The sequence below is a fragment of the Sus scrofa genome, chromosome 7, assembly GCF_054392235.1.
Source record: "Sus scrofa isolate SSC_HxYL_T2T_F1_AM1 chromosome 7, Sscrofa_HxYL_maternal_Yorkshire_Landrace_v2.0, whole genome shotgun sequence".
Taxonomy (NCBI): Eukaryota; Metazoa; Chordata; class Mammalia; order Artiodactyla; family Suidae; genus Sus; species Sus scrofa.
This window is the reverse complement of record NC_139389.1, coordinates 135,180,930-135,206,324: the sequence shown is the minus strand read 5'-3', so window position 1 is coordinate 135,206,324 and position 25,395 is coordinate 135,180,930. Positions and strand designations below refer to the sequence as shown.

Genomic DNA, 25,395 nt, shown 5'->3' with positions numbered 1-25,395 from the left:
TTCTCTATGTCTGTGAGTTTGTTTCTGTTTTTTTTTGCCAAAACAGAAATTCCTGGGCCAGGGATCGAATCCAAGCTGCAGCTGCAACTGACAGCACAGCTGTGGCAACGCTGAATTCTTAAACCACTGCACCACGGTAGGGATTGAACTTGCACTGCTCCACGCAGCTGCAGAGACAGGGGGATCCTGAACCTGCTGTACCACAGGGGGAACTCCTGTACCATATTTTATTTTTCTGTCTTTTTAGGGCTGCGCCCACAGCATCTGGAGCTTCCAGGCTAGGGGTTGAACTGGAGCTGTCGCCGCCAGCCTACATCACAGCCACAGCAACACTGGATCCTTAACCAGATAGGCGAGGCCATGGAACAAACCCGGGTCCTCGTGGATGCTAGTCAGGTTCGTTTCCACTGAGCCATAACAGGACCTCCGTTTGTGCCATGTTTTAGATTCCTTGTGTAAGTGTTGATTATCATATGTATTTGTCCTCTTTCTAACTTGCTTCACTTAGTTTGATACCCTCTAGCTGCATCTGATGAATTTCTGCAGGGACGGTTGCCTGGCTCCCAGCAGCCACTCTTCCCTTCTGCTTTTGGGACAAAACCCTGGTTTGGAGCCTGGCATGCAGCAGTCCAACCAGGGGAGCACACTTCCAAGGCGCCCTCACAGCAGCCCAGGGCTGAGGGGTAGAATACTCCAGAAGTCATCTTTGACAAGGGGCGCATAAGCCCCCGGGGGGGTACCTTCATGTTTCACCTGGTGCACTCATGTGACGGCTCATACGACTCCTGCCTCGGTGATGGGGACTCGGGCGGGACCCCACTGACCACATGCTAATCCCAATGCATGGGCAGGCACAGCTTGGTACTGCTGGTCTGCTCAGGGTCTCTCCGGGCTTGGATGTGAGTCTGTCCTGGAACTAGCTGGAACTGGGACCAGTAGCTCAAGAAGCAGCCTAGGCTTTGGGCAGCTCCCGGCCGGCCTACACTCAGGATGGCACATACAAGACTAGAGATTGATGGCAGTGGCACCCCCCCGCCCAAGACTTGTTTCCATTTGCCATTTTGGCCCAAACTGGGGCTCCCCTCCGTAAACCTGCTCTCTGCTTGCCACAGTCTGTCCTGCCCAACTAAAGCCCAGGGCCTACCTAAGCCGTCTCCAGGGAAGACGTCCTGCCTACACAGCCCTCACTCATCCTTCTCCTTGGGCTTCATCGCGTCACCCTTCCCATCATGCAGCGGTGTCACTCTGAATCTTCTGAGGACACTGGCTATGGGGTCAGGCTTTGGGTCGTCCCCCTTTTGTCCCACCCCATGTAAACAGGGCTGCTCCTATTCCTGGGACAGGTGGTCTGTGTCTCCAGAAATACATAATTTAGCAACAGAGTAAACTTCTATCACATTTTCACTAGAGTAAAAAGTCTATTTTGTGAATACTTTCAACCCATCAACTGCCCAACACATTAAGTAGCACTAAATGCACTGAGAATTTTAAAAAAGAAGGAATAAAGGCGGCCCGTACTCATCCACGCTTGAAACTGCTGACTCTGTGCTTGACGGGGCCTCCTGCGCAGCTGCGCCAATAGTCACAGCCCTGGCGCCTGTTCTGGAGAGGAAGTGCTCTGAGCAGAGGGAGGCCAGAGGACCTGCCTCCTCCTCCTCGTTCCTGGAGATGAGAAAGGAGGATTCAGGTGTTGACTGCTTTGCTCTATTCTCCACTAACAAAGACAAGACCACGTGACTGCATCTCCAGTCCAGTTCCGGGCTTCTGGTTCATTAACGCCACGACACTAGGAAATACAACCTGAAAAAGGTGCCCTACAGGAGTGGTGTCAGGACAAGAGAACGTATGGCATGGCCTTTCCGGGTCACAGGAACCCCCACCCTCTATCCACAGGCAGGATTGGTATTGGACAAGCCAGGACGTCTCTGGACTTGGAGACGAGAAGACCCAGCGACACGGGGCACTGCAGAGGGAAGCCACCCGGGCTGAGGCCCAGAACCCTCAAGCCTGGAGGCAGCAGGTGCCAGGTGAGCTGGGTACTGAACGACGAGCAGGGGCTCTCGCCTGAGGACGCGAGCAGAGGGGGGGACGGGCACAAGCAGCCCCCAGGACACAGAGGGCACTGAGGGCACGGGTGCATCTGGGGATGGTGCAGTGGCTCACCGCTCTGGTGTCGGGACATGGCTTTCAGGGGCACCTTCTGTCACAGGACTCCTGGTGCCACACGAATGAGCAGGATGCATACGCTCCTGCTTCCCAGCTCGCGTCCACGCAGGCGCGCCTGCTCTGAGTGCGCATTCACACCTACCCACGCCTGCCGGCAGCTCCACGCCTGCAGGAGCTGGCATGCCAGGTGCCCCACACTAGGAAGCTTCCTCTCTGGTCCCCAAGACCTGGCTTTCCAGGGCAGCAGGATCTGTTTGGTCTGGTGGCAGCAGAACTCCCCCCGGAGGCCTGCCAAGCTGCTCCCTAAGAAGTGTTGGACCAGAGTCCCCTTAACAGAAGAAAGGTTCACTGAGCCACTTTATTAGGTGGTGACAAGACAGAGCCTGTCCAGCCCAAGGGCAGCCCCAGTCCTGCCTTTGCAGGCGCCCCTCCCTTCCCCACGAGCAGCCTCTCTTCTCTGCTTGTCTCCCCCGCCAGACAGGGCTTCTGCTCGGCCCCAAGCCTCGGAGCACCTTCATGCAGCACAGGCTGCACCGGGTTTCAAGGCTGCGTCTCTGCTCCTCTTCCCGTGAGAACAAGCTTCTAGAGGATACAGGTTTTACCCTGTTTTTCGATCCTCCGAGCTCCGCACAGGGCCCTCCAGAGTAGCTGTCCCACCCTAACCACCCCCGCTAAAATATGAACGTCGATAAACGAACACGTGAACAATGATCGGAAGTCTTCACACCTGGTGCTGAAGCGACTGAGAAGCACTGGGGCCGTTTACCTTGGAGAAGCACAACCCAGGGAAGGAATGCAAATTTCACCTTCGTACACTTGAGCCTTGCCTGGTTAAAGCTCCCAAGGGCCGGAGACACGACCAGGGCCGGCAGGGCACGGAGGGACACCAGAAAAATGCAGAAACAGGCAGCACGCCCCCCCGGGCCCCTGCTGTAGGCATGAGGGCCCCGGCCCTGGAGGCGTCCCAGGAGAAGCTGGAGGAGTTTCTAACGAGCGAGTGAAGACTTCCCTTCTGCTTGACGGATGAGTTCTGGCTTAAAATAACCCTCCGAGGTGGGTTAAGTGGGTGGGATGTAGATGGAGCAGGAAGTTACAAGAGGCACAGGCTGTGGGAAGAGCTGTGGTATGATCAGTTGTCTCTCTTCTCGGTGACACCCTGCTCCCTATTTACCACCCCAGCTAAAAGCCACAGGGATCCAGGGAGCTGGGAGCAAATGTGAGAGCCTCAGAGTGTGTAACCAATCCGCCCAGCACACAACCAACCAACAAAATTTATCAATAAGGCACCAGAAGTCTTCCCGGCCATGGCCCTTAGATCTGGATGGTCCCCGCCCGACCCGGACCGCTTTCTCGGAGGGGGGCTCCTGCTTAGCAGTTCTCACCTTCGGCTTGGCACAGGGTCAGAGCCAACTGGAGCACGGGCCCCTGTTAACACCCAAGTCAATCTCTGGCTGACCTCCTGACTGGACCCTTTTAACCAAGTGAAATCCAAACACTGCACTGACCGTGCGACAGCTGGCGGTGTGGGACAGACAAAAGAACTACACCACACGCTTCAACACACACCTCGTACTTGCTGGCAAGCGTTAGGCGACACAGGACCTGCCTGGTCCAAGCTGAACGGCCCAGCGTGGGCACTGGCCGTACAGGCAGCGGTGGGGGCGGGTAGTGAAGTGCGCTGGCCCTGCCTGGCCTGAGGGCGGCCGCTCATCTCACCTCTGCACCTCGTCTGTAAAACAGGCAAGTCGTGGTCGCTGCTGGAGACCAAGCAGGACCGGCCACAAACCAAAACACGGCTTCCAGCAGCTGCAGCCCGGGCTGGCCGGGGCACACGCGGCTATGGGGACTCGCCAGCAGACGTCTGGTGCTTTCCAGACCTCTCGCCTGAGCTCCTCCACCCTCACCGGCAGCATCCCATGGAGACCAGTCTGCGCCATGCACCGGGCTCTGTGCTGGGTGCCTGGGTTACGGGAGAAAGAAAGACGACAGTCCCTGTCCCTCGGTGCTTACATTCCAGTAAGGGAAGGGAGGGCACACCCAGAGATAAAGTGGCCCCGTGGACAGCGCAGGTGGCCCGGGAGACGGCTGCAGCAGGCAGCGAAGGGCAGAGTGGGGTAAGCAGGCCTGGGAGCGCGGGTGCAGGCGAAACCTGAAGGCCAGGGCAGGCCGAGGTGGAGACATCTGCCTCCTGTCGAGTGTCCCACGGCTTCTCCCTGTCCTCTGGGAGCACCAGCAGGGCCTGGGCCAGGAAGGCGGTGGCACAGGCCTGTCAGCTTTCCTAAGAGCAGCCTCAGAGCCCACACCTCTACACTCTATCAAGCCCCCGATGGCAGGGCAGTGGCCTCTCCTGAGAGCAGAGGCCGATGTTCAAGGGCGTCTGGGCCCTGGGTGAGCTGGAGGGAAGAGAAGAGGACCAGCTCCCAGCCTGGGCTTCTGTTGGTTGGTTGGCTGGTTTTTAGGGCCACAGGTGCAGCGTATGGGAGCTCCCAGTCCCAGGCTAGGGGTCAAATCAGAGCTATAGCGGCCGGCCTACGCAACAACCACAGGAATGTGGGATCCGAGCCTCATCTTCAACCTACACCACAGCTCATGGCAGCGCCGGATCCTTAACCCACTGAGTGAGGCCAGGGATTGAGCCCGAATCCTCATGGATGCCAGTCAGGTTCGTTACCAGTGGGCCACAAGGAGAACTCCCAGCTCGAGTTCTTGTTTAAAAGGACCTGTGTGAGGAGTTCCCATTGTGGCTCAGCAGAATCTGACTGGTATCCACGAGGACGCAGGTTCGATCCCTGGCCCCACTCAGTGGGTTAAGGATCCCATGTTGCTGTGAGTTGTGGTGTGGGTTGAAGACAAGGCTCGAATCCCACATTCCTGTAGCTGTGGTGTAGGCCAGCAGCTGTAGCTCTGCTTGGACACCTAGCCTGGGAAACTCTAAATGCTGTGGGTGCGGCCCTAAAAAGACCAAACAAAAAAAAAAAGAAGACCAGTGTGAGCTGCCATATTTGCAGCACCTGCCAGCTGTGCTGCTCTGCACGTGCCCTCTGGGGGACCCAAGCCAACAACCCAGAGAGATATGATTACAACAGGCTGTCTTTATGAGGAGAAAACCCAAGGGCAAGAAGCTGGGAGCTGGAAAACAGGCTGCCCAAGTCAAGGGTACACACCTCTAAGCCACACTGTCCGACTCGCTGGCAGTGTTGGATTCTCAACACCCTGAGGGAGACCAGGATTGAACCCACATCCTCACGGACACTGTGTTGGGTTTATTTTTTTCCTCTTTTTTTCGGGTCACATCTGCAGTACATGGAGGTTCCCAGGCTAGGGGTCAAATCAGAGCTCCAGCTGCCAGCCTACACCACAGCCATGGCACTGGGGATCCAAGCTGTCTGCAACCTACACGCCAGCTCACAGCAATGCTGGATCTTTAATCCACTGAGCGAGGCCAGCGGTTAAACCCACCACATCTTGGTTCCTAGTTGGATTTTTTTTTTTTTTTTTTTTTTTTTTTTTGTCTTTTGTCTTTGTTGTTGTTGTTGTTGTTGTTGCTATTTCTTGGGCCGCTCCCGGGGCATATGGAGGTTCCCAGGCTAGGGGTGGAATCGGAGCTGTAGCCACCGGCCTACGCCAGAGCCACAGCAACGCGGGATCCGAGCCGCGTCTGCAACCTACACCACAGCTCACGGCAACGCCGGATCGTTAACCCACTGAGCAAGGGCAGGGATCGAACCCGCAACCTCATGGTTCCTAGTCGGATTCGTTAACCACTGCGCCACGACGGGAACTCCCCTAGTTGGATTTGTTTCCACTGCCCCGCAATGGGAACTCCCATGGTGGGTTCCTAACCTGCTCAGCCACAATGGAAACTCCACAATTCAGCTTCTTTTTTCCTTTTGCTGTTTTGGGCCACACACACCCAAAATAGGCTGGGAGTCGAATGGGAGCTACAGCTGCCGGCATACACGAAAACCAGAGCAATTTGGGATCCGAGGCACATCTTCGACCTACACCACAGCTCACGGCAATGCCGGATCCCCAACTCACGGATCGAGGCCAAGGACTGAACCTGTATCCTCACGGATCCCGGTTGGATTTGTTCCCACTGTGCCACAATGGGAACTGCCCCCAATTCCCTTTCACATGGGACTCTGCTGCCTGTTCGGAGTGACTCCTAAGACGCTTGCGCCAGCCTCTCCCGGCCCCGCGGGCCCCGCTGCAGTGACCTGTGGGGAGGGGAGAGGATCACTTCCTGGAAGAGTCCTTTTTTCTTTTTTTTTTGCCGCACCTGTGACATATGGAAGTTCCTGGGCCGGGAAGTGAACCCGTGACACAACTGCAGCCCGTGCCACAGCAGCAGCAGCAACGACGGATCCCTAACCCGCTTCGCCATGGGGGAACCTCGCAGAACCCTTTATTTCCGGCTCACCCAGGCCTCCTCGTGATGCCCATTCTGCCACCTGTTCTGTTCCCTAGAGCCATCCCTGTACACCTGGCTTCCTCTCAGTGCGGCCCAAACAAGCAAGGTCGCAGACCCCTCCTGCCACAACCCATTCTCCACGTCCCCTCCTCACCAGGTAAGCTCCCTTCCCTCGGGACACAGGATGGGCCTAGATTTCCTCCGACCTCTGAGGATCTCGGCGCTGCTGTCGCTCAGTGGCCCAGCCACAGCAATGGGATGTACCATGCCACGTGGGGACACTGCCCGGAGGAAGCGTCACCCTGTCTGGGTTCTGGTGTAACAAACCAAAGACCAAATTACAAAGCTGCTGGGCCTCGTCCTTCTCATTGACTGGCGAGGACACCCGGTTCCACTCTTGGGGACAGTCACACCTGGACGCACCTGCGTGCTGTCAGGACATCTGTAAGGCACATCATCTCTTCACACTGTTCCCTTCAAGAGCAAACGTATCCCTCTGTTTAACAGTGACTGCTAGGAAGCTCCCTTGGGGTGCAGTAGGTTAAGGATCTGGTGTCATCACTGCAGTGGTCTGGGTCACTGCTGTGGCACAGGTTCCATTCTTGGCCCAGAAACTTCCACAGGCTGCAAGCAAGACCAAAAAAAGGAAAAAAAAAAAAAAAGAGAAAAGAAAAGAAAAGAAAAAAAAGGACAGCATTTTCGATGTGGCGCAGTGGAAACAAATCTGGCTAGTGTTCATGAGGATGCAGGTTAAATCCCTGGCTTTGCTCAGTAGGTCTGGGATCCAGCATTGCTGTGAGCTGCGGTGTAGGCTGGCAGCTACAGCTAATTCAACCCCTGGCCTGGGAACTTCCACATGCCGTGGGTGTGGCCCTAAAAAGCAAAAACCAACCAACAAAACCCACTGCCACTGCCTAGCTGTCTAAAAGATCTCACAGTAAACTGCTAATTAAAACAACAACAACAAACCCAACGAAACCCAAAAATCCAGAGTTCTGAACTCCCATTCTCGAGCATATTCCTGATGCCCTTCTTGCCTGAAACGGACCCAAAAATGTGGCGCTCGAGACAGGCCTGAGTCCCTGTGTCTCCCTGATCAGCTCACAGAAGCCACAAGCACCCTGTGGATCCCAAGGTCGCCAGGCGGTACTCGTGCAGCAAGAGCTGGCAGGAGAGGGTATTGCAGGGACGGTTTCCCCAATAAAGGTAACCTGTCCATATAGCACATGGACGGAGATTTTTTTTTAAACATGGTCGTTTTCTAGGCTTTTGGACAAAAACAACCTGGGAAAGCCATCATGAGTTGGGCTTCTGAAGTCAGCCATGTTTCCGAACAGCTTCTTGAATGGGTCTTCACCTTCAGAAATGAAAGGACAACACGAGAACCAGGCACTGTTCTTATTTAGTCTTTTTGGAGCTGCACCCATACGGAGGTTCCCAGGCCAGGGGTCAAATCAGAGGTCTAGCTGCCGGCCTACACCACAGCCACAGCATGCTGGATCTGAACCTTGCCTTCGACCTGCACCGCAGCTCACAGCAACGCGGGGTCCTTAACCCACTGGGCGAGGCCAGGGATCGAACCCACGTACGTCCTCGTGGACCCTAGTCGGATTCATTACCTGCTGAGACACGATGGCAACTCCAGAACCAGGTATGGTGTTAAGGAACCTTGGTTCTGATCTGCCTGACTGAGATAAAAGTTGACACGAATGGAACATGAGCCTTATTTTCAGGAGTGAGACAACACCCTGGCTGTTGGGTAAATAAAACAAGTAGCATGGCCCCACCAGGTACCTCACCTCACTCCTGAGGGATTCCAGGGCAGTAAATGAAGGAAAAAACTGTGGCCTTGTCTCAAGTGACCGAAGTACTCTAGAAAACTGCCTTTCAAAACTCACTGTACAGAGAGTAAAAACGCCGTGTCCTGAGAAGGCAGCACGTCAAGGAAGGGCTTGGGCCCCTTAGCAGCGGATGAGAGCTCAGGTTTTAACCTCCCTAAAGGGCACACGACCTACGCTGCCACTAAAATCAAATCTCTACCAATGAGTAACAGAGCCTTCCAACAAGGACACGTTCGATGACCTCTGCAGGCGAGTACTGGTGTTACAGAGACACCACTTCCCAAGGGACCAGGAACACAGCAAAATGCAGAGATGGCTTATGACAAGGCAGCAGTCAACTCTCACAAGAACATCATGCATGTAGAGGGGCCACTTCGTCAGGGCATGGGGTAGACTAGCTTCTCCTGGAGGAGTTTAACCTCCTGTCCTTGAGAACAGCCACGTGGAAAACCACTGAAACCGCACACTAGGCAAAAGGAGGAGAAACGCGGTGGTAGCCACAACCTTGGCAACCCTTGCAGGGTGATCCTGCCCGGGCAGCCCTGCGCACTGAGCTCTCAGGAGAGCGCCTGCGGAAGGTCTGGAGGAGAAAGGAGAGGCCTCGAGGGCAAGAGGAGAGACCGTATTTACTTGGCATGAAGGTCTGAGAGATCCAGTCAAGTGAGATGACCTCTCTGCTCTTAGGTCAAAGGACACTCACCCTGCCCCTTGCCCGGGACTTGCCGTGGACTCCTGGGGTCTCTCCGTCTTCCACCCCCGAACCTGCCTGCAGCAACCTGCCCCATTTCATGGACAGCAAGCCCATCCTTTCTGGGATTGGGCCGGGAGCCAGAGTCACCCTGAGCTTCCGCTCACTCAGCCATTCCCGATCTGACTGCAGGCGCCGTCAACTCTACTCCAACACACCCAGAATCCAACCACGGTCTCAGCGGGTCAGCATCACCTCTCGCCTGCTCACTGTCAACTTCACGTGGCTTTTCTGGCCTCTCCTTGCTCCTCGAGATGGATTCCCTCGCAGCGGCCAGGAAAGCCCTCCAGCTGCTCCCACCTCAGAGCAAGAGACAGGGGGCACCAGGCCACTGGCATTGTGGCCGCACCTTCCGCCACCCTGCCCCAGCGCTGGGTGCCCGGATGCCTCCAGCGAAGCCCCCACCCATCGCCCCGTTTACCATGGCACCTCCTCGGACCCTGGGACCTCTGGGAGGCCTTACCCTGCCCCGTGATGTTTTTCGTGCCACTTACCTGTTTCATACTAAATGCTTTATCATTGTTTACTGACCGCTGTCCTGTTAGGACCCAAGGTTTGTTTTGTATTGTTTTTTTTCTTTTGTTTTTTTAGGGCCACACCCAGGGCATATGGAGGTTTCCAGGCCAGGGGCTGAATCGGAGCTACAGCTGCCGGCCTACACCACAGCCACAGCAATACAGGATCTGAGCCGTGTTTGTGACACCACAGCTCACAGCAATGCTGGATCCTTAACCCACTGAGTGAGGCCAGGGATCAAACCCGAAACCTCATGGTTCCTGGTTGGCTTCGTTTCCACTGCGCCACGACGGGAACTCCAGGACCTAGGTTTTAAGAGGCTAGGGTTATCTCCTGAACTCCTAGAACAGTGCCCTGCCCTGGCAGAGGGTACTTGTGGCTGAGTGACTGTCCAGACGCTCATACTTGCGCCACCACCAACACACCAGAACCCAGACAGACACCAATCAACGTGACAACATCTCTGTGAAACTAAAGCACCAAGCTGACTGAGGAGCTCATCTCCCTCGCCGGGCAAGCGAGCAGGTGTTTGAAAAAAGCCTTGGGTCTGATTCACGCGCTGCATCACGAAAAGCATGAGAGGAAAGCCACGGACTTCGCAGAGCACAAACCCAGAACGGCCCAGGCCGGGCGTTTCGTCACACGGGGTGCGGGGTATGGGGCACGCTGGGGCTCCCAAAGCGGAGGCTGCCGGCCACTCCCGAGTCCCATCTTTCTCAGGTCACCCGAGGGCCATCTTCTCCCCTCGCCGCCTTTGGGGAAAAAAGGCGCTGGTATTCACAAGAAGCTGGGTCCACATTAAGGAGAACGCGGCCGGCCCGCAACGTTTCCCTCACGTTTTCCATTTGCTTTTGTCCAGCTGGGTGGTGGAGGTAGAAACACGTACTTTTAGTCATTGCCTTAACATGAGGCTTAAATACAGTATTAGGAGACGATGCAAGATTTTACTGAGAAAAAGTGAATTTTTAATTGTCTTGTGAATCTACTTAGAAAAACACACAAGCAATGTTCACAACTATAAATTGAAACCTTTTGCACTAAAAAACACGAAACAAACACAAAACCACAGGCATGAACTGTAAACCTGTATTAATTATCAACTAGTCTCAAAGTTAATTTTTAGTAGTAACTGAGTATCTTCCTCCTTGGCAATTTTAATGTTTTAGCACCAAACGACCTCCCGCAGAGGTACCTGAAGCAACCCTGCCCGTGGGAGGAGCTGCTGTGGCAGCAGTGCTTCGCACACACACCGTCCACTCTCACACCCGCACAGACAGGAGGCACGTGGAGATGGCAGCACGTGCTGACTTCCAGGGCAATGGAAAGAAGACAGAGGGCACACGTGTCACACGTCTTTAATGTAGTGCATTCGTAGAAAAAAGGCCAGCTTCGCTCCCAGGCGTGCTCGCGTCCTTATATTTTAATATCATGATTTAGAAGATGCAGACGTTATTGCCTAAATATTATTCTATACATTTCCATCAGTGTTCAGGAAAACACTTTAAACTGCTACTTAATTTACACCATAATGACTGGGTTACAGCTTTAGCTCATTGGCAATTTTGGAAGCAATATTTTTGAAAGCTATGGATGTCCCTGATATCCGCTTGAATCGGACCCCGTTCAGAGACAGTCTTGGCAGCTTGCACACCTCCATCTCCCACTGCACGAGGTTCTCTGCGTGCCCATCGCCGTGGACACAGAAGAGTAGGAAGCGCTCTCTCTGCTCATAGTCGCAGTTATTGGCGTCCAGCACTTTGCGGATTTCCCGCATCATGTCATTGGGATCCATGGAACTAGTGGTTTTCATGCTCCAGGTAAAGCGAAGGGAACGAGGTTTTGCTTCTTTGTTTTCCTCCTTTTGCTCAGCAGATACGTTGCGACTGAAATGCACAGTGGCAGGTTTATTCTTAATTGGAGGGGATGACCAACCTTTTTGTACTTTAGCTAATCTATGACACAGCATCATAAATGACTTCCATGTTTTTCCTAGCAGGCTCACATTTGGTAAGCTGCTTCTTTACTAAGAAGTAATTGTCTATTTTCCTTTTCCCTACAAATCATAACTCCCACAAACCATGATCCACAGTGTAAAAAACAAAACACTACCTGGCTGAAAAATCTTCACCAGCCATCTGTACTTAAAAACTAAGAAAACAATTTGTTAAAATAGAATCCCTGGGAATCAGGCAAAGTAGAGAGCTCTGAGCACACGTCCAAGAGCCCAGCCTTCCCCATCCAGGCTGGCTGCAGGTGGCAAGGAGCTCTCTGGGCCCTCTGCAGGCCCAGCAGAGGGAGGTGGTGTCAGCAGGCCAGCCTCCACTTCTGTTCAGCCTGGCTGCTTCTCTCTCCCACCACAATTTAAAAAATTTCAACGCATCATAACTGCCACTGTTACTCAGGATACCCAGCGACTCAACATACTTGAAAATCGCTTCCCCTGCAAATGGCCCCAGGTGCCAAGGACAGCTGGGCTGGAGGTGGGCCGTTCTTTCCGTCACCTCCACCTCCCTCAGCACTTATTCTTCTATTCATTAAAAAGAATTCTTAGATGACACCATCTTCCTACTGAAATAGGAAAACCAACCGTTGAGGCCTATGTGCTGCTGAGCACGGAAACAACAGTCTGGACCAGCTTGTCCAGACTCACAAAGCGCAGGCTGAGGTCCCAGGCTGGGCTCCCAGGAACTCCAACAACAGGCACATACGCCCTCCCTGCTCTCAGGCATTTAATCATTACTGCCCTTAACAAACCAGCATTGACAGGCAGACTGAGACGCCCCCCTGACAGGCAGTGTGAGGCCCGGGAAAGGCAGGGCTTTCAGCGTGTGGGGAGTGGCAGCGAGGACAGCTACGAAGAGCCCATGAGACTTCAGCACTGCGATGGAGGTGAGAGCAGAGCCATCAGTGTGTGCAGCAGAGGAACCGCCCTAAGTGAAGGCAAGGAGGTATGGAAAGTAAACTGTAGGTGGGGGCGGGGGGGGGGGGGATCAAAGCTGTACGGCTGGGGCTGAGCATGTGGGGGTGAATCAAAGCTGTACGACTGGGGCTGGGCATGTGGGGGGGGGATCAAAGCTGTACGACTGGGGCTGAGCATGTGGAGGGGGATCAAAGCTGTATGACTGGAGCAGCGGGCACAGCCTCACAGCCGCTGGCATCTAACGAGCATGTGACCCACCACACCAGGAGGTAGGTCCCGTTACTCCCTCCCAATGACAGCCAGGGAAGCAAACTCAGGATAGCCTTAGCCTGCTCGGGTCAGGATGGGCAGGCCCCAGAAGGGCATGCCACTTTCAACTGGGGGTTGAGAGTAGGAGAAACCGGCCTGCTGAGGCCACACAGGGCCTCATAGGGACATGGTTGGTCAGATTCATGCTGTGCTGTAGGAAGACCAGCAAGAGAGCAAATGGACTAATAACAAGGATCTGAAAGAACACAGTGGCAATGGCATAAAAAAGGGCACAATTGGAGAAATTTAGTCCTTGGCCCCAAATCCAAGCTATGTCAGCTATACACAATTTAAAGCAGAGTTCCCTTGTGGCTCAGCAGGTTAAGGATCTAGCACTGTCACTGCTGTGCATCTGGTTATAGCTGTGATGCAGGTTTGATCCCTGGCCTGGGAACTTCTGCATGTGGCAGGTTTGACCAAAAAAAAAAAAAAAAAAAACACAAACCCAAAAAGCCAAACAAACAAAAAACACAACTACATAATCATTCTTAAAAGAAAATACCTAACTTGAAATATGAAAACTACTCAATATCCTACTTCCAATTCGAGACTAGAACTACGCAGGCGTTCTCAGCATGCCGAGTGCTCCCACCTGCTCCCAAACCCCATCTTAGGTCAGGAGCGCTCAGCTCAGGCAGGAGGGATGCACATTTTAACATCCCAACAGCAAAGTAAACCAGGTCGGGCTGGGACCTGGAGGCGTCCACCCGGCGGGCGGCGGCAGCGCTCCAGCGCCCCCATGTGGCCAGCGGGGCGCACAGCCTGTGGGCCAGGCCCACCGGGGAGGAGGCAGCCGAGGCACAACTGCTTCCGGACCACAGAGTGCTGACCTAACATGCAGTCCTCCGTGCGGGGCGGGGGGGCACGATGGAGAACATTCAGAAAGGACTGTTACCTCTGCCACAGAAATAAGGTAAATACCTATGAAACATTTTAAGTAAAAATCATTTCCCTCACCTTGAGCCCTCATATCTCCCGTTCCTTTCATATTCAGTTGGAAGCCTCAACGGAATAGAATGGAGAAGCAGAGAAGTGGGAAAGAGAAAAGAAGTCTTACACACTCGTACACGACCGCGCACAAAGCAACATCGTAACATGAACAAATTCAAAGCACTGTGTGGTCACCAGTGGCGCTGACTAGGCCGCTTCCTCTCAGCCAGAGGCTTCGCCACGCGTCCAGAAGGCCATGCGGGAGGCTGGCCGCACAACTGCTTCATGTACACAGCAGGTGTGCCCGCCCCGCCCTGGGGTCGAGTACATTCATGGCCTTCAGCTGCAGCGACTCTCACTTTTTAATCACGCTGTGAAGGATAATGGGTTTCCAATTAAACAATCTGGAGCGGAGTTTCCCAGAGGAAGAAAGCACTCTTCCCACAGTTTCTGATAAAGAGCTTGTGTGAACAAGGCCTCTCAGTGACCCACTGGTGGCATCAACACAAAAGCTCAGAGCCCGGCCTTCTGGTGAGCTGAGAGGTGCAGGCACCAAGTGGCCGCAGTGGCAGACGTTGCACCAAAAAACATCCCAGCAGGAGTAAGGTCCACCACAGTGCTTGAGGTGAAAACGAGACGCGCTTTCTTCAGCGGCTGGAAAAACAGGCCTTTTGATACGACACTATTACTCTCCGACTCTCAAAAACCACGGAAACACTTCTGCTGTGCAGTTACCCGTATCTTAGGTTCTGAAAAACTCCCAACAAATGAGGCTGTAGGTTTGAATTTTATGCTTGTTCCCACGATCCTCAATGAAATAAAAAAGCGACAACGCAATTACCACTTACCGTATGCATGCCTGGGGCTAGTCATTAACTGCACATTGTTACTGAACATCTCATTTTTCAAACAGAAGCATGCTAAGTGTTATTAGTACGAAGACAGAACGATCTGATGCTAAATAATTCTACCAAAGGAAGAAAATGCACAGAGCATGCGTAGGCCTCTTGTTACATGGGTGCCAGAGTCCCTTGAAAAATGCCTGACAGAGTTAATCTATTTCTTTCCAGTTTCCTTTCAAAGAAAGAAGTATTTAGTTCTCAGCAGAAAGTTTAGTTTTTAAGGACACAAACAGGGCTAGAAAGCCAAACCTGAGGTTAATTGCAGGAGCCATTTTGGGGTGAGGATTGAAAAAAAAAATGTGTATATATAAATCCTACCTTTTGATAAACCTGAATGACATGTTTCTAAAAGAAATTAAGCCAAAGAAAAAAAATTAACAAAAATGACTTGGACAAGATAAATAGTCAATTACAGAGAGAATAAAAAGCAGCAAGTAAAACAGGGCTTCTCTCCTGTCTAACAATGAGACGGTGACATCTGATGAAAAAGTAAAATTATCACAGATAACTGAATGATCTTTTAAATAGAAATACAAAAAAACTGTACTTATAAGAAAAAATTCAGCAGTAAATACTGACATTAGCTATAAATTTTTAAAAACATAATTAAAAATTTTAAAGTTCTTCAGATGGATATAGTAAAATTCTTTCGTTTAAAGAAAAGTCATTAACAATGTACTAGAAATAACATTCCTCAATTTTTTTCAGAATATCTTATGAACAAAAATCTCACCTTATAAAGAAACATTAAAGATTTCATTATAAGGAGTTCCCGTCATGGCACAGCAGAAACGAATCCGACTAGGAACCATGAGGTTGAGGGTTCGATTCCTGACCTCCCTCAGTGGGTTAAGGATCCTGGCGTTGCCGTGAGCTTTGGTGTAGGCTGCAGATGTGGCTGGGATCCTGCGGTGCTGTGGCTGTGGTGTAGGCTGGGACCCTTAGCCTGGGAACCTCCTCCATATGCCACAGGTGAGGCCCAAAAAAGACAAAAAACAACAAAAAAGATTTCATTATAAAATGTTTATCTATGAAGAGAATCATTATTTCAGGAAGATGATTTAAACATTAACAGAACATCTGTTACAGTGGTATGATATAAATCATTTTTTAAGAAAAAAGTTAATGAGGTTTTTTTTTCCCCTTCCAGTTTTGATATAACTGACATTCAACACTGTAGTAAGTTACTGGGAGCTTAAAATTAAGTAGACTTTCTGGAGTTTTAGATATCAAAATGAATGAAAATTAAATGACAAGATAAACAGTAGGGGTTTCACTTTTATACTTTATGCAGTAAACTGGAAAAGTTGTATTAAAAGAAGTTACTTTGCAGAGTTCCTGTTGTGGCTGAGTGGAAATGAATCTGAATAGCATCCACGAGGACACAGGTTCAATCCCTGGTCTTGCTCAGTGGGTTAAAGATCTGGCATTGCTATGAGCTTTGTTGTAGGTTGCAGACATGGCTGGGATCCCGAGTTGCTGTGGCTGTGGTGTAGGCTGGCAGCAACAGCTCTGATTCGACCCCTAGCTTGGGAACCTCCATATGCCGCAGGTGAGGCTCTAAAAAGACCAAAAAAAAAAAAAAAAAAAGAGACTTTGATCTTAAATAAAAAAAGTTTACAATGATGATTATGTTGTACTGAACAGAACTTGACAAAAGACACTTCAAACTATGGATCAGGGTTATATGATCATGCAATCAGCATTCCTGGGTAAGTGTGAGCTGAGCTTGTCAAGTTACTTCTAAGTCTTAGTTCTATTATGGAACACAGGAGGCACTCGTGTATTTGCTAAATGACAGTAAGTTTCTGGAATTTTTTTTTCCTTCTACTTTAGAATGGTTTTGGCACTGCATCATACACTAACCAATTTTAAGTTTCATCCCTATACTGGGAACTTCCATATGCTGTGGGTGCAGCCAGAGGAGAAAAAAAAAAGTACCTAACTACTGTAGATAACTGCTAACCATTCCATAATCAGACGAAAAGCAGTACACAGAACAATTATACAAAGCAGAGAAGATTATGCATGTGAAAGTATTTTGTAAATAATAAAGCACTACATAAATATAAGGCAGTACTGTTCAAAAGATTATTTTAGCTGAAAAGTGATTAAAAGATCTTTACACACACACACAGTCTTCTTCTTCTGGCCACCCTGTGGCATATGGAGTTCCCGGGTCAGGGATCAGCTCCGAGAAGCAGTGGCAACAACTGATCCTTAACCTACTGTGCCGGCACTGAGCCTGCTCCAGAGATGCCAATTCCAATGTGCCACAGCAAGAATTCCCTAAAATATATTTTAACTTCTGAATTTTCTACCCGAGAAAAGTCAACATTATTGGTCAGGTACCACAGGACTGCTTTTTTCTTTTCGGGTGCACCTGTGGCATGTGGAAATTCTGGGGGCCAGGGATGAAATTGCCGCCACAGCAACAACAACGCCAGATCCCTGCTGAGCCACCAGTGTATCAACCTGTGAGCCTTCCAGGCACTAGAACGTTAATCCTAGCCATCACTGTTACGGGAAGATAGGAAGCTGAGGCTTTGGCAGCAGGCACCCTACTTCTAAGAATGAACTGACTGTGAACGAAGTACAGCACATACCAAGGGAGGCTACAGGCCTCAGTCTGCAAACTATAGGACAGAAGGTTTTCCACAAAAACTTGGAGGTGTAAACTGTAAAATAAGATACCCCCCCCTAAAATATATATACATACACATGCATATATTTTTGCTTTTTAGGGCCACACCCGAGGCATATGGAAGTTCCCAGGCTACCAGTCCAACTGGAGCTGCAGATGCCGGCCACAGCCATGCTGCAACCTACACCACAGCTCACAGCAACGCCGGCTCCTTAACCCACTGTGCAAGGCCAGGGATCAAACCCACAACCCCATGCTCTCTAGTCAGATTCGTTAACCACCGAGCCACGACGGGAACTCCTAGGATATTTTTAACAAGAAGCCTCAGTCTCCAGTTTCAATTCAAATACACGAAATAAACTTAATTAGAAAACGAGGGTAAAGGACTCCTGTCCGCACCAGTCCTTAACTGCTTTCTACCAGGCAGCACTGTGCACGGGGCTCAAAAGGGCCTGTTTGGAGTCACAGACCTGACTCAACCCTCTTTGGCTGTAGGATCCTGAACAGGTGCCTTAATTGCTCTGCACCTCATCTCCAGTTCCTTCTTCAAAACTGGGAAAATGTCTATTCCACAGGGTAGACTGTGGAGCCTGGAGTGTGTGAGAAAGAATGCATGTGTGTATGTACACGCACACACACACACTTATGAAGGTAAAATTAGAATTTCCATAAGTCTACAAACATCTATATCTCTTAGCACATAGTAAGTAAGCATTTAACACATCATGGGTGATATTACTTGTTTTTAGTATCAAAAATAGTATTAAGATCACCAAAAAACCCCACAAAAGAGACAAATAAATTTAAGGATTTTAATGATGTGCAAGGCTTTATCTGACGAGCCCGTCTATGACCAAAGAGTAAGGACACAAAGCCGACTGTCCTGTGCCCGGAGCTTAGCTCTGACTGCCACACATGCCCCCGCGCTCAGGGACCGGGGGGGGGGCACCAATTGACACTGAGCAGCCTTGTCTCTGGGGAAGGAGCTAAGGCACAGGGAGGCCTGGGATAGCCCTGGGGTGACCCTGAAAAGATGCCACGGATTATTCTGGGGGGTCAACAGACTCTCCTGGGATTGAACTCCTGTCTCTCTTGCTGGCCACGAATGGGTGCCCAAATCTGGCAAGGCCCTTTGGCCCACTCTGTTCCTCTGCCCAGCCTGGGATGGGATGTCTCAGTAACGGGGCTGAAAAGAAAACATGAGGGTGGACTGGAAACTTCTGACTCCTCTGACTGCTGGTCAGTGCTAGTGGACAAGAAAAAGTCCTCCCTAACCCTGTACTTACAGCCTGACCACAGACAGAACTTCTGAGGAAAGACAGTTTGATGTGATTGTCTAAGTCTCAGACGACTGATTCAAAATGAAATGACTGGAGGAATTAAGGAGACTGAGAAGTGACACTTGGCTCAGAGGTTAAATAATGAAGACAGCATGGAACAGATCAGCAGGCTACTGGGCCACAGGGGCAGCAGAGAGACAGAGGAGAGGGGCACGTATCACTTTAGACTCTGGGAAGACCCCGCTGTTGCTCTGAGATACGGATGATGAACAAGAGAGGCCGCCGCAGGGAAACTTGCAGGGCACCCTGGACATACTAAGCCACAGTGAGGCTTGAGCTCCAGGAACTTCCTCCAGGTGTCCTAAAACTGCAGATGCTTCAGATTTCCTGGCTGTGGTCCTGGCCAAAGATGCCTCTGCCTATCTGCTTATGATGCAAAGTGGTATCTTTTCTTTTTCCTCTGGTAGCAGGCAAGGTTTCTAGGCTTTGCAATCTCCAGACTAGATTCTGGAAATAAAGTTAAAGTACCTCAAGGGACCTTTCAAGACTTCATAAGGCCCCAAATGACGGCCTGCTGACATACAAAATATTTTACATACGACCAGAGAATAGCATCATCATCTTCTTCTTCTTTTTTTTTTTTGGTCTTTCTAGGGCTTCACCCGGGGTACATGGAGGTTCCCAGGCTAGGGGTCAAATCAGAGCTGTCCGAGCTGCACTTGCAACCTAAAGCACAGCTCACAGCAATGCCGGATCCTTAATCCACTGAGCGAGGCCGGGGAGTGGATCCTTAATCCACTGAGTGAGGCCAGGGAGAGAACCCGAGTCCTCATGGATGCTCATCAGGTTCACTAACTGCTGAGTCACGATGGGAACTCCTTCTTTTTTTTTTAAAGCGAGAGGGGATTTACTGAGAGTTACCCATTCCACAGGCAGAATCAGGTCTGTCTCAAAGGCAGAACATTCAGATGCTAGCTGCTGCTGCTGCTGCTGCTGCTTTTTTTGGCCATCCTCATAGCATGTGGAAGTTCCCGGGCCAGGGACTGAACTGGTACCACAGATGTGACCTGTGTCAAAGCTGCGTCAATGCCGGATCCTTAACCCACTGTGCCACATGGGAACTTATGAGACACTAGATTCTTTTTTTTTTGTCTTTTGTCCTTCTAGGGCCACACCCGCAGGTTCCCAGGCTAGGGGTCTAATCGGAGCTGTCGCTGCCGGCCTACACCATATCAGATCTGAGCCGCATCTGTGACCTACACCACAGCTCACGGCAACGCCGGATCCTTAACCCACTGAGCAAGGCCAGGGATGGAACCCAGAACCGGTTCCTAGGCGGATTCGTTTCCGCGGGGCTTCCGTGGCGGGAACCCCGAGACACTAGGTTCTTGAAGTGAGATAGGAGGAAGGGCTCTGTGTCTGGGGACGACCACACTGTCTTCCTCAGCGACTCTTCGGAACACCAGCCCCCAGACTACACTGGGTCTGGGCTTTGCGAAACTGCAGCGCATACTGCATGTGGAGAGATGTGTGATGGGAACAAACAGAAATACTCTAATCACGAAAAACTCCTAAGACAGCTGAAGAACAACTACATTCACCCAGGGGCTAGAGAACTTTTGTGTTATGGTGAAAAGACTAGGCTCTGTAATTTCTCCTCTAAAAGGTTTTCAAATACAGAGTTAGACACCGAACCAGACAGACACAAGCTAAAGACAAAATGAAAAGCATCTGGGTGGTGGCTTCTCGCAACGGAGGAGAAGACATTTCCTGCTGCTCTGTGTGTCTTCCAACCGCCCAGCACCACCGGCACTTACCTCCTTGTGAGTTTGGAAGTTAATTTACTAAAAAGATTAGTGGAGCCTCGGCTTCGATTCTGCGACAATGGTGTGGCTTCATGGGACAGGCTGGGCGAGGCTGGCGGGCCATTGTATGTGGCAGTGCGCCGCTCCCGGGGCTGGCCGTGGAAAGTACTTCGACTGGCAGTGCCTCTTGGGAAGCGTGTTCGGTCTGGGGTGGTGGCACTGCTAATACTGTGTGTTGAAGCAACTGGCGCTCTCTGGTCAGGAACAGCGCTATGAGAGCGAAAAAACAAAAAACTCATTATTTTTGCTCACAAATCTTGACTTTGCAGCAAACATGGCACACAAACATTTACAACCACAGTATACCTTTTACACAAAGTGGAGAAAACCCACCATGTAAATTCAGAACCAAGGAGTATTTTACAGGACTTAGGAGCAAAAGATGAGTTCCATGGCAAAGGGTACCAAAGGAACAGTATACGATGACACAAAACCTCATGGAGTTTAAGGGAATAGTACATACATGTTTCAAGGACAAGATTAATGCAGGGGAATTCGAGAACAAAGAACAGCTACCTCAAGCTTTTCTTTTTTTCCTTTGCTTTTCTCTCAGATTGCTTACATGCAGAGAACCTTGTCAATATAAAAGAAATAAAGGCTACACAGGTGAAACTGAAGAATAGGCAACTAAAAAGTTTTGGAAGCACGAAAATGAGAAGTACTGTAAAATTCCACATGCTGAAAGCAACCTGGAAAGAAGGGGGGAGTTCTTAGGCTGTTTATAGTATTCAAAGGCATGAAGACACACACATGACCAAGGACACCATGAGACAGGATGTGTTTCACTAAAACCACACACAAGAAGGACGTTGTGGACCACTGTAACGAAACCTTGGACTAGAAAATCCACAGCACAAAATTAAGCAGCAGTGGGTACACATTAGTGTCACAAGGAATGTGCATTGTTCTTACACAGCCTTGAAGTTATCTCCTTCACTGTCTATTGGAGGTAACATCATCTTGGGGTGCCCAGAGGCTGACATGGACATCGACTTCTGATGTCTCAGCCGACAGGTGGAAGATGTGGTACAAACAGAGGCAGGGCTAGCTGCGTAAGCGAACATTTCTGTCAGGCTGGGAGGGGGTTTGGGTTCAGGCAGAGGCAGAAACAACAGTATGATGGACCAGTGACAGAAAGAGCAACCTGTTGTTTAAAGCACATAACCTTCCTCCCCAAACCATCTCATTTCTGTCAAAGAACAAAAAGCTCTTAAACTTGTTTTGGGGATTCTGGAGCAACTGCTCACCTGCATCTGCTTATTTATTTATTTTGCTTTTCATGGCTAAACCTGTGGCATATGCAAGTTCCCAGGTTAGGGGTTGAATCGGAGCTGCAGCTGCCAACCTAAGCTACAGCCACAAAAACACCGGATCCCAGCTGCGTCTGTGACCTACACCACAGCTCACAACAACGCTGGATCCTTAACCCACTGAGCAGGGCCAGGGAACAAACTCACATCCTCATAGATACGGGTCAGGTTCATAACCCGCTGAGCCCCAACGGGAACTCCATGTATCTGCTTTTTTAAAAACAGTAATTTTAGAGGTTTGTTAATAGCTTAAAAAAAAGAACAAACGTGTAAATATTAATGTGAAAATAACGATGATGTCGTCTGAGCTATGTATAAAATAAAACTTATCCTGAGATGTCTCCAAATCGAAATGAATCTATAAAAGGAAGTACACTGGGCTCTCAACCCGTTTCCAAAGCAATGTCAAATTTTATTTTAAATTTATTTTTTTTTGCTTTTTAGGGCCGCAGGTGCAGCATATGGAGGTTCCCAGGCTAGGGGTCAAATTGGAGCTACAGCTGCCAGCCTACACCACAGCCACAGCAACTCAGGATCCTTAACCCACTGAGCAAGGCCAGGGGTCAAACCCGAAACCTCATGGTTCCTAGTCAGATTCGTTTCCTCTGTGCCACAATGGGAACTCCTGTCAATTTTTTTTTGGTCTTTTTTGCCTTTTCTAGGGCCGCTCCCGTGGCATATGGAGGTTCCCAGGCTAGGGGCCAGCAACGTGGGATCTGAGCCGCGTCTGCGACCTACACCACAGCTCACGGCAACGCCGGATCGTTAACCCACTGAGCAAGGGCAGGGATCGAACCCGCCACCTCATGGTTCCTAGTCGGATTCGTTAACCACGGCGCCATGATGGGAACTCCTCCTGACAAATTTTAAATGTCAGTAAAATTATGGGTGTAGTAGTGAACAGCTGTATTTATTGGAGTATCCTATGTAGTTTAAATGTAATTGAGAACTTCCCTATTCAGGGACATTCACTTCTTTATAACAACACTCATAATTCCGAAGGGGTCAATAGAGCCTCATTTCTCAAGGTGGGAAAATTAGTAAGAGCAAATTAACTGTTTATAGAAGAAAAAGACTGACAGAAGTGGCTGCAAGCCTGCAGTTTCACCTGGCACAGACAGCCATGGGACAAAACCACCTAAGGGAGTTTCCCCTATCTTTTTTTAAATTTTAGTTTTTAAAGGGCCGATTGTGAGGCATGCGGAAGCTGCCAGGCTAGGGGTCGAATGTGAGCTGCAGCTGCCGGCCTGCACCACAGACACAACAACTAGGGGATCTGAGCCACGTCTGCGACCTACACCACAGCTCATGGCAACACTGGATCCTTAACCCACTGAGTGAGGCCAGGACTGAACCCACATCCTCATGGATCCTAGTCGGGGCCTTAATCTGCTGAGCCACAGAGGGAATTCCTCCCTATCCTTAACTCCAGCTTGGTCACCATATCTTTGGAATTCCAAGGGGCATTTTCTTTCCTTTAAGGATAATCAGGGATTTAGATTTCTTCAGTGTCTTTCTGCAGAAATCCTTTCAAAGCCTGAAACCTAGAAACCATGATTCTTCCCTCATGCCCACATCCAGAGCAACTGGGACATCTTGTTGGTGTCAACTTCCTAACAGGGCTTTGAGGAGCCCAGTCCTCCTCATTCTTCCTTGACCAGAGCTTCAGCTCTCATGGCCTGGTCCTCAGCCACCTGCCTTCTCTTGTCTCCCGACTGCCAATCTCACACTTCCACACGGCACACAACTGTGAACGTCTTAAAATGCAAACCTGAACTTGTTAACTCATCTGACTGTAACTTGCAAGAGCACCCAGTCTTTAAGGCTAAGTTCAAACGCCTCACCCTGGCATCCCAGTTGCATCCGCAGGGAACCACAGCCTGGTCCCTGCCATCTCTCCACGCTTTACCTTCCACTGGCATCTCCTGGAACTTGACTTCCTGCCCCCCCGATGAGGTACAGTCTCTTGGTCATAGATCAGGTCAGAGAGCTATTCTCTGTGTCTGGAGAGCTGGCACCTTTCTACTTTCACCCAAAACCCCAGAGGTCACTGCCTCCATGAAGTCGTCACTGGCGTCCTCTCCCATCATGAGTTATTCATTCCCTTCTGTGTATTTCGTGTGGGCACCTGCTACTGCACACAGCACTCCACTGCAGTGACTCCTGTCTGCATGTGCGCCCTGGGAAACCCAGCCTGCAACCTCCCCAGGTCCCCAGTGTCAGCAGTACTCAGAGCAGGTGCTCAACAAATGCTCTCCTAACTGAAAGGAGACACTGGAATTCTAAGAGTCCCACTATGAGGGAGAGGTCTTTATAATAAATTGCTCACGACGGTCTGCTTGTCCCTGCATTTCTCTTTGGCAATTCTGCCCCTGATTTGGAGGGTGGCTCTAATACAGTCACAGAACCGGAAACAAATACCTTCTAAAGACGAAACACAGATTCACTTTTGTGTTTCTGACAGTCTTTTCCATTGGCAACAACACCTGAATTCTGTTTTGACAGAAATAGGTTTTGGTCTCTCCATGTCACTGATTCCACCCCAGACTTTCCCTGCTACCCTGGCCAGTGACAGATATACAGACAGGCAAACAGCCAGAGCCTGAAAAACACAGACCCAGGAGAGAGCTCCAGGGCTCCTGTGGGAGCAGAGCTGAGTGTGGGAAGACGTCGAGGCTGAAACTGCTGAGCCCACTGAGGAACTCCTGCAGAAGAAGCACGGCTACCAGATGAACCTTCTCTCCCTGGACTCTTCTAGTTATAGAAATTCATAGATGCCCTTTCTAATTTAAACTCATTTGAATTAGGTTTTTATTACCTGCAACACGGAGTCCTGATTCAATTACTTGAAGAAATACTTTGTTGTTTCTGAGATACACATACAGGTATCCATACAAATAGATACTTACAGTTTACTAATCTTTAAAAAGTTATGGATAAGGGAGTTCCCGTCGTGGCGCAGTGGTTAACGAATCCGACTAGGAACCATGAGTTTGCGGGTTCGATCCCTGCCTTGCTCAGTGGGTTAACGATCCAGCGTTGCCATGAGCTGTGGTGTAGGCTGCAGACGTGGCTCGGATCCTGTGTTGCTGTGGCTCTGGTGTAGGCCGGTGGCTACAGCTCTGATTAGACCCCTAGCCTGGGAACCTCCATATGCCATGGGAGCGGCCCTAGAAAAGGCAAAAGGCAAAAGACAAAAAAAAAAAAAAGTTACAGATAGGCGTTCCCATTGTAGCTCAGCGATAATGAACCCAACAAATATCTGTGAGGATGTGGGTTCAATCCCTGGCCTTGCTCAGTGGGTTAAGGATCCGGAGTTGCGTGTGGCTGTGGTGTAGGCCAGCAGCTACACATCGGATTCGACCCCTAGCCTGGGAACTTCCACATGCCTCAGGTGCAGCCCTAAAAAAAAGACCAAAAAAAAAAAAAAAAAAAAAAAAAAAAGTTACAGACAAATACAACTTTTTTTGTGCTCTGTTATCTGTTCAGAGCAGGTCAAGAGTAAGTGTTTTATCTCCTTGCCCAGCTGCTAACAGTCTCTTGACCCAAT

The 25,395-nt window shown here is 50.4% G+C and overlaps 1 protein-coding gene across 25 annotated transcripts in view; it reads right to left on the bottom strand.

Annotated features, from left to right (window-relative positions):
• Window positions 1-10,627: 10,627 nt before the first annotated feature.
• MARK3 (microtubule affinity regulating kinase 3) overlaps window positions 10,628-25,395 on the bottom strand; it is a 110,588-nt gene continuing 95,820 nt past the window's right edge. For 6 of the 25 annotated variants that reach the window (XR_014811386.1, XM_084970212.1, XM_084970215.1 and 3 more), the window contains 2 exons: window positions 20,488-20,745; window positions 10,628-11,568 (listed from right to left, as the gene is read on the bottom strand). Coding sequence is in view for 19 of the 25 variants with exons in the window: in XM_084970212.1 (XP_084826338.1) it covers window positions 11,223-11,568; window positions 20,488-20,745 (604 nt within the window). In the remaining 6 variants the exon portion in view is untranslated. Of the gene's footprint in view, window positions 11,569-13,871; window positions 14,653-15,064; window positions 15,092-20,487; window positions 20,746-21,447; window positions 21,610-25,395 lie in introns of all 25 variants that reach the window. The other 19 variants (XR_014811384.1, XM_021081594.2, XM_084970211.1 and 16 more) reach the window with 10 other exon arrangements.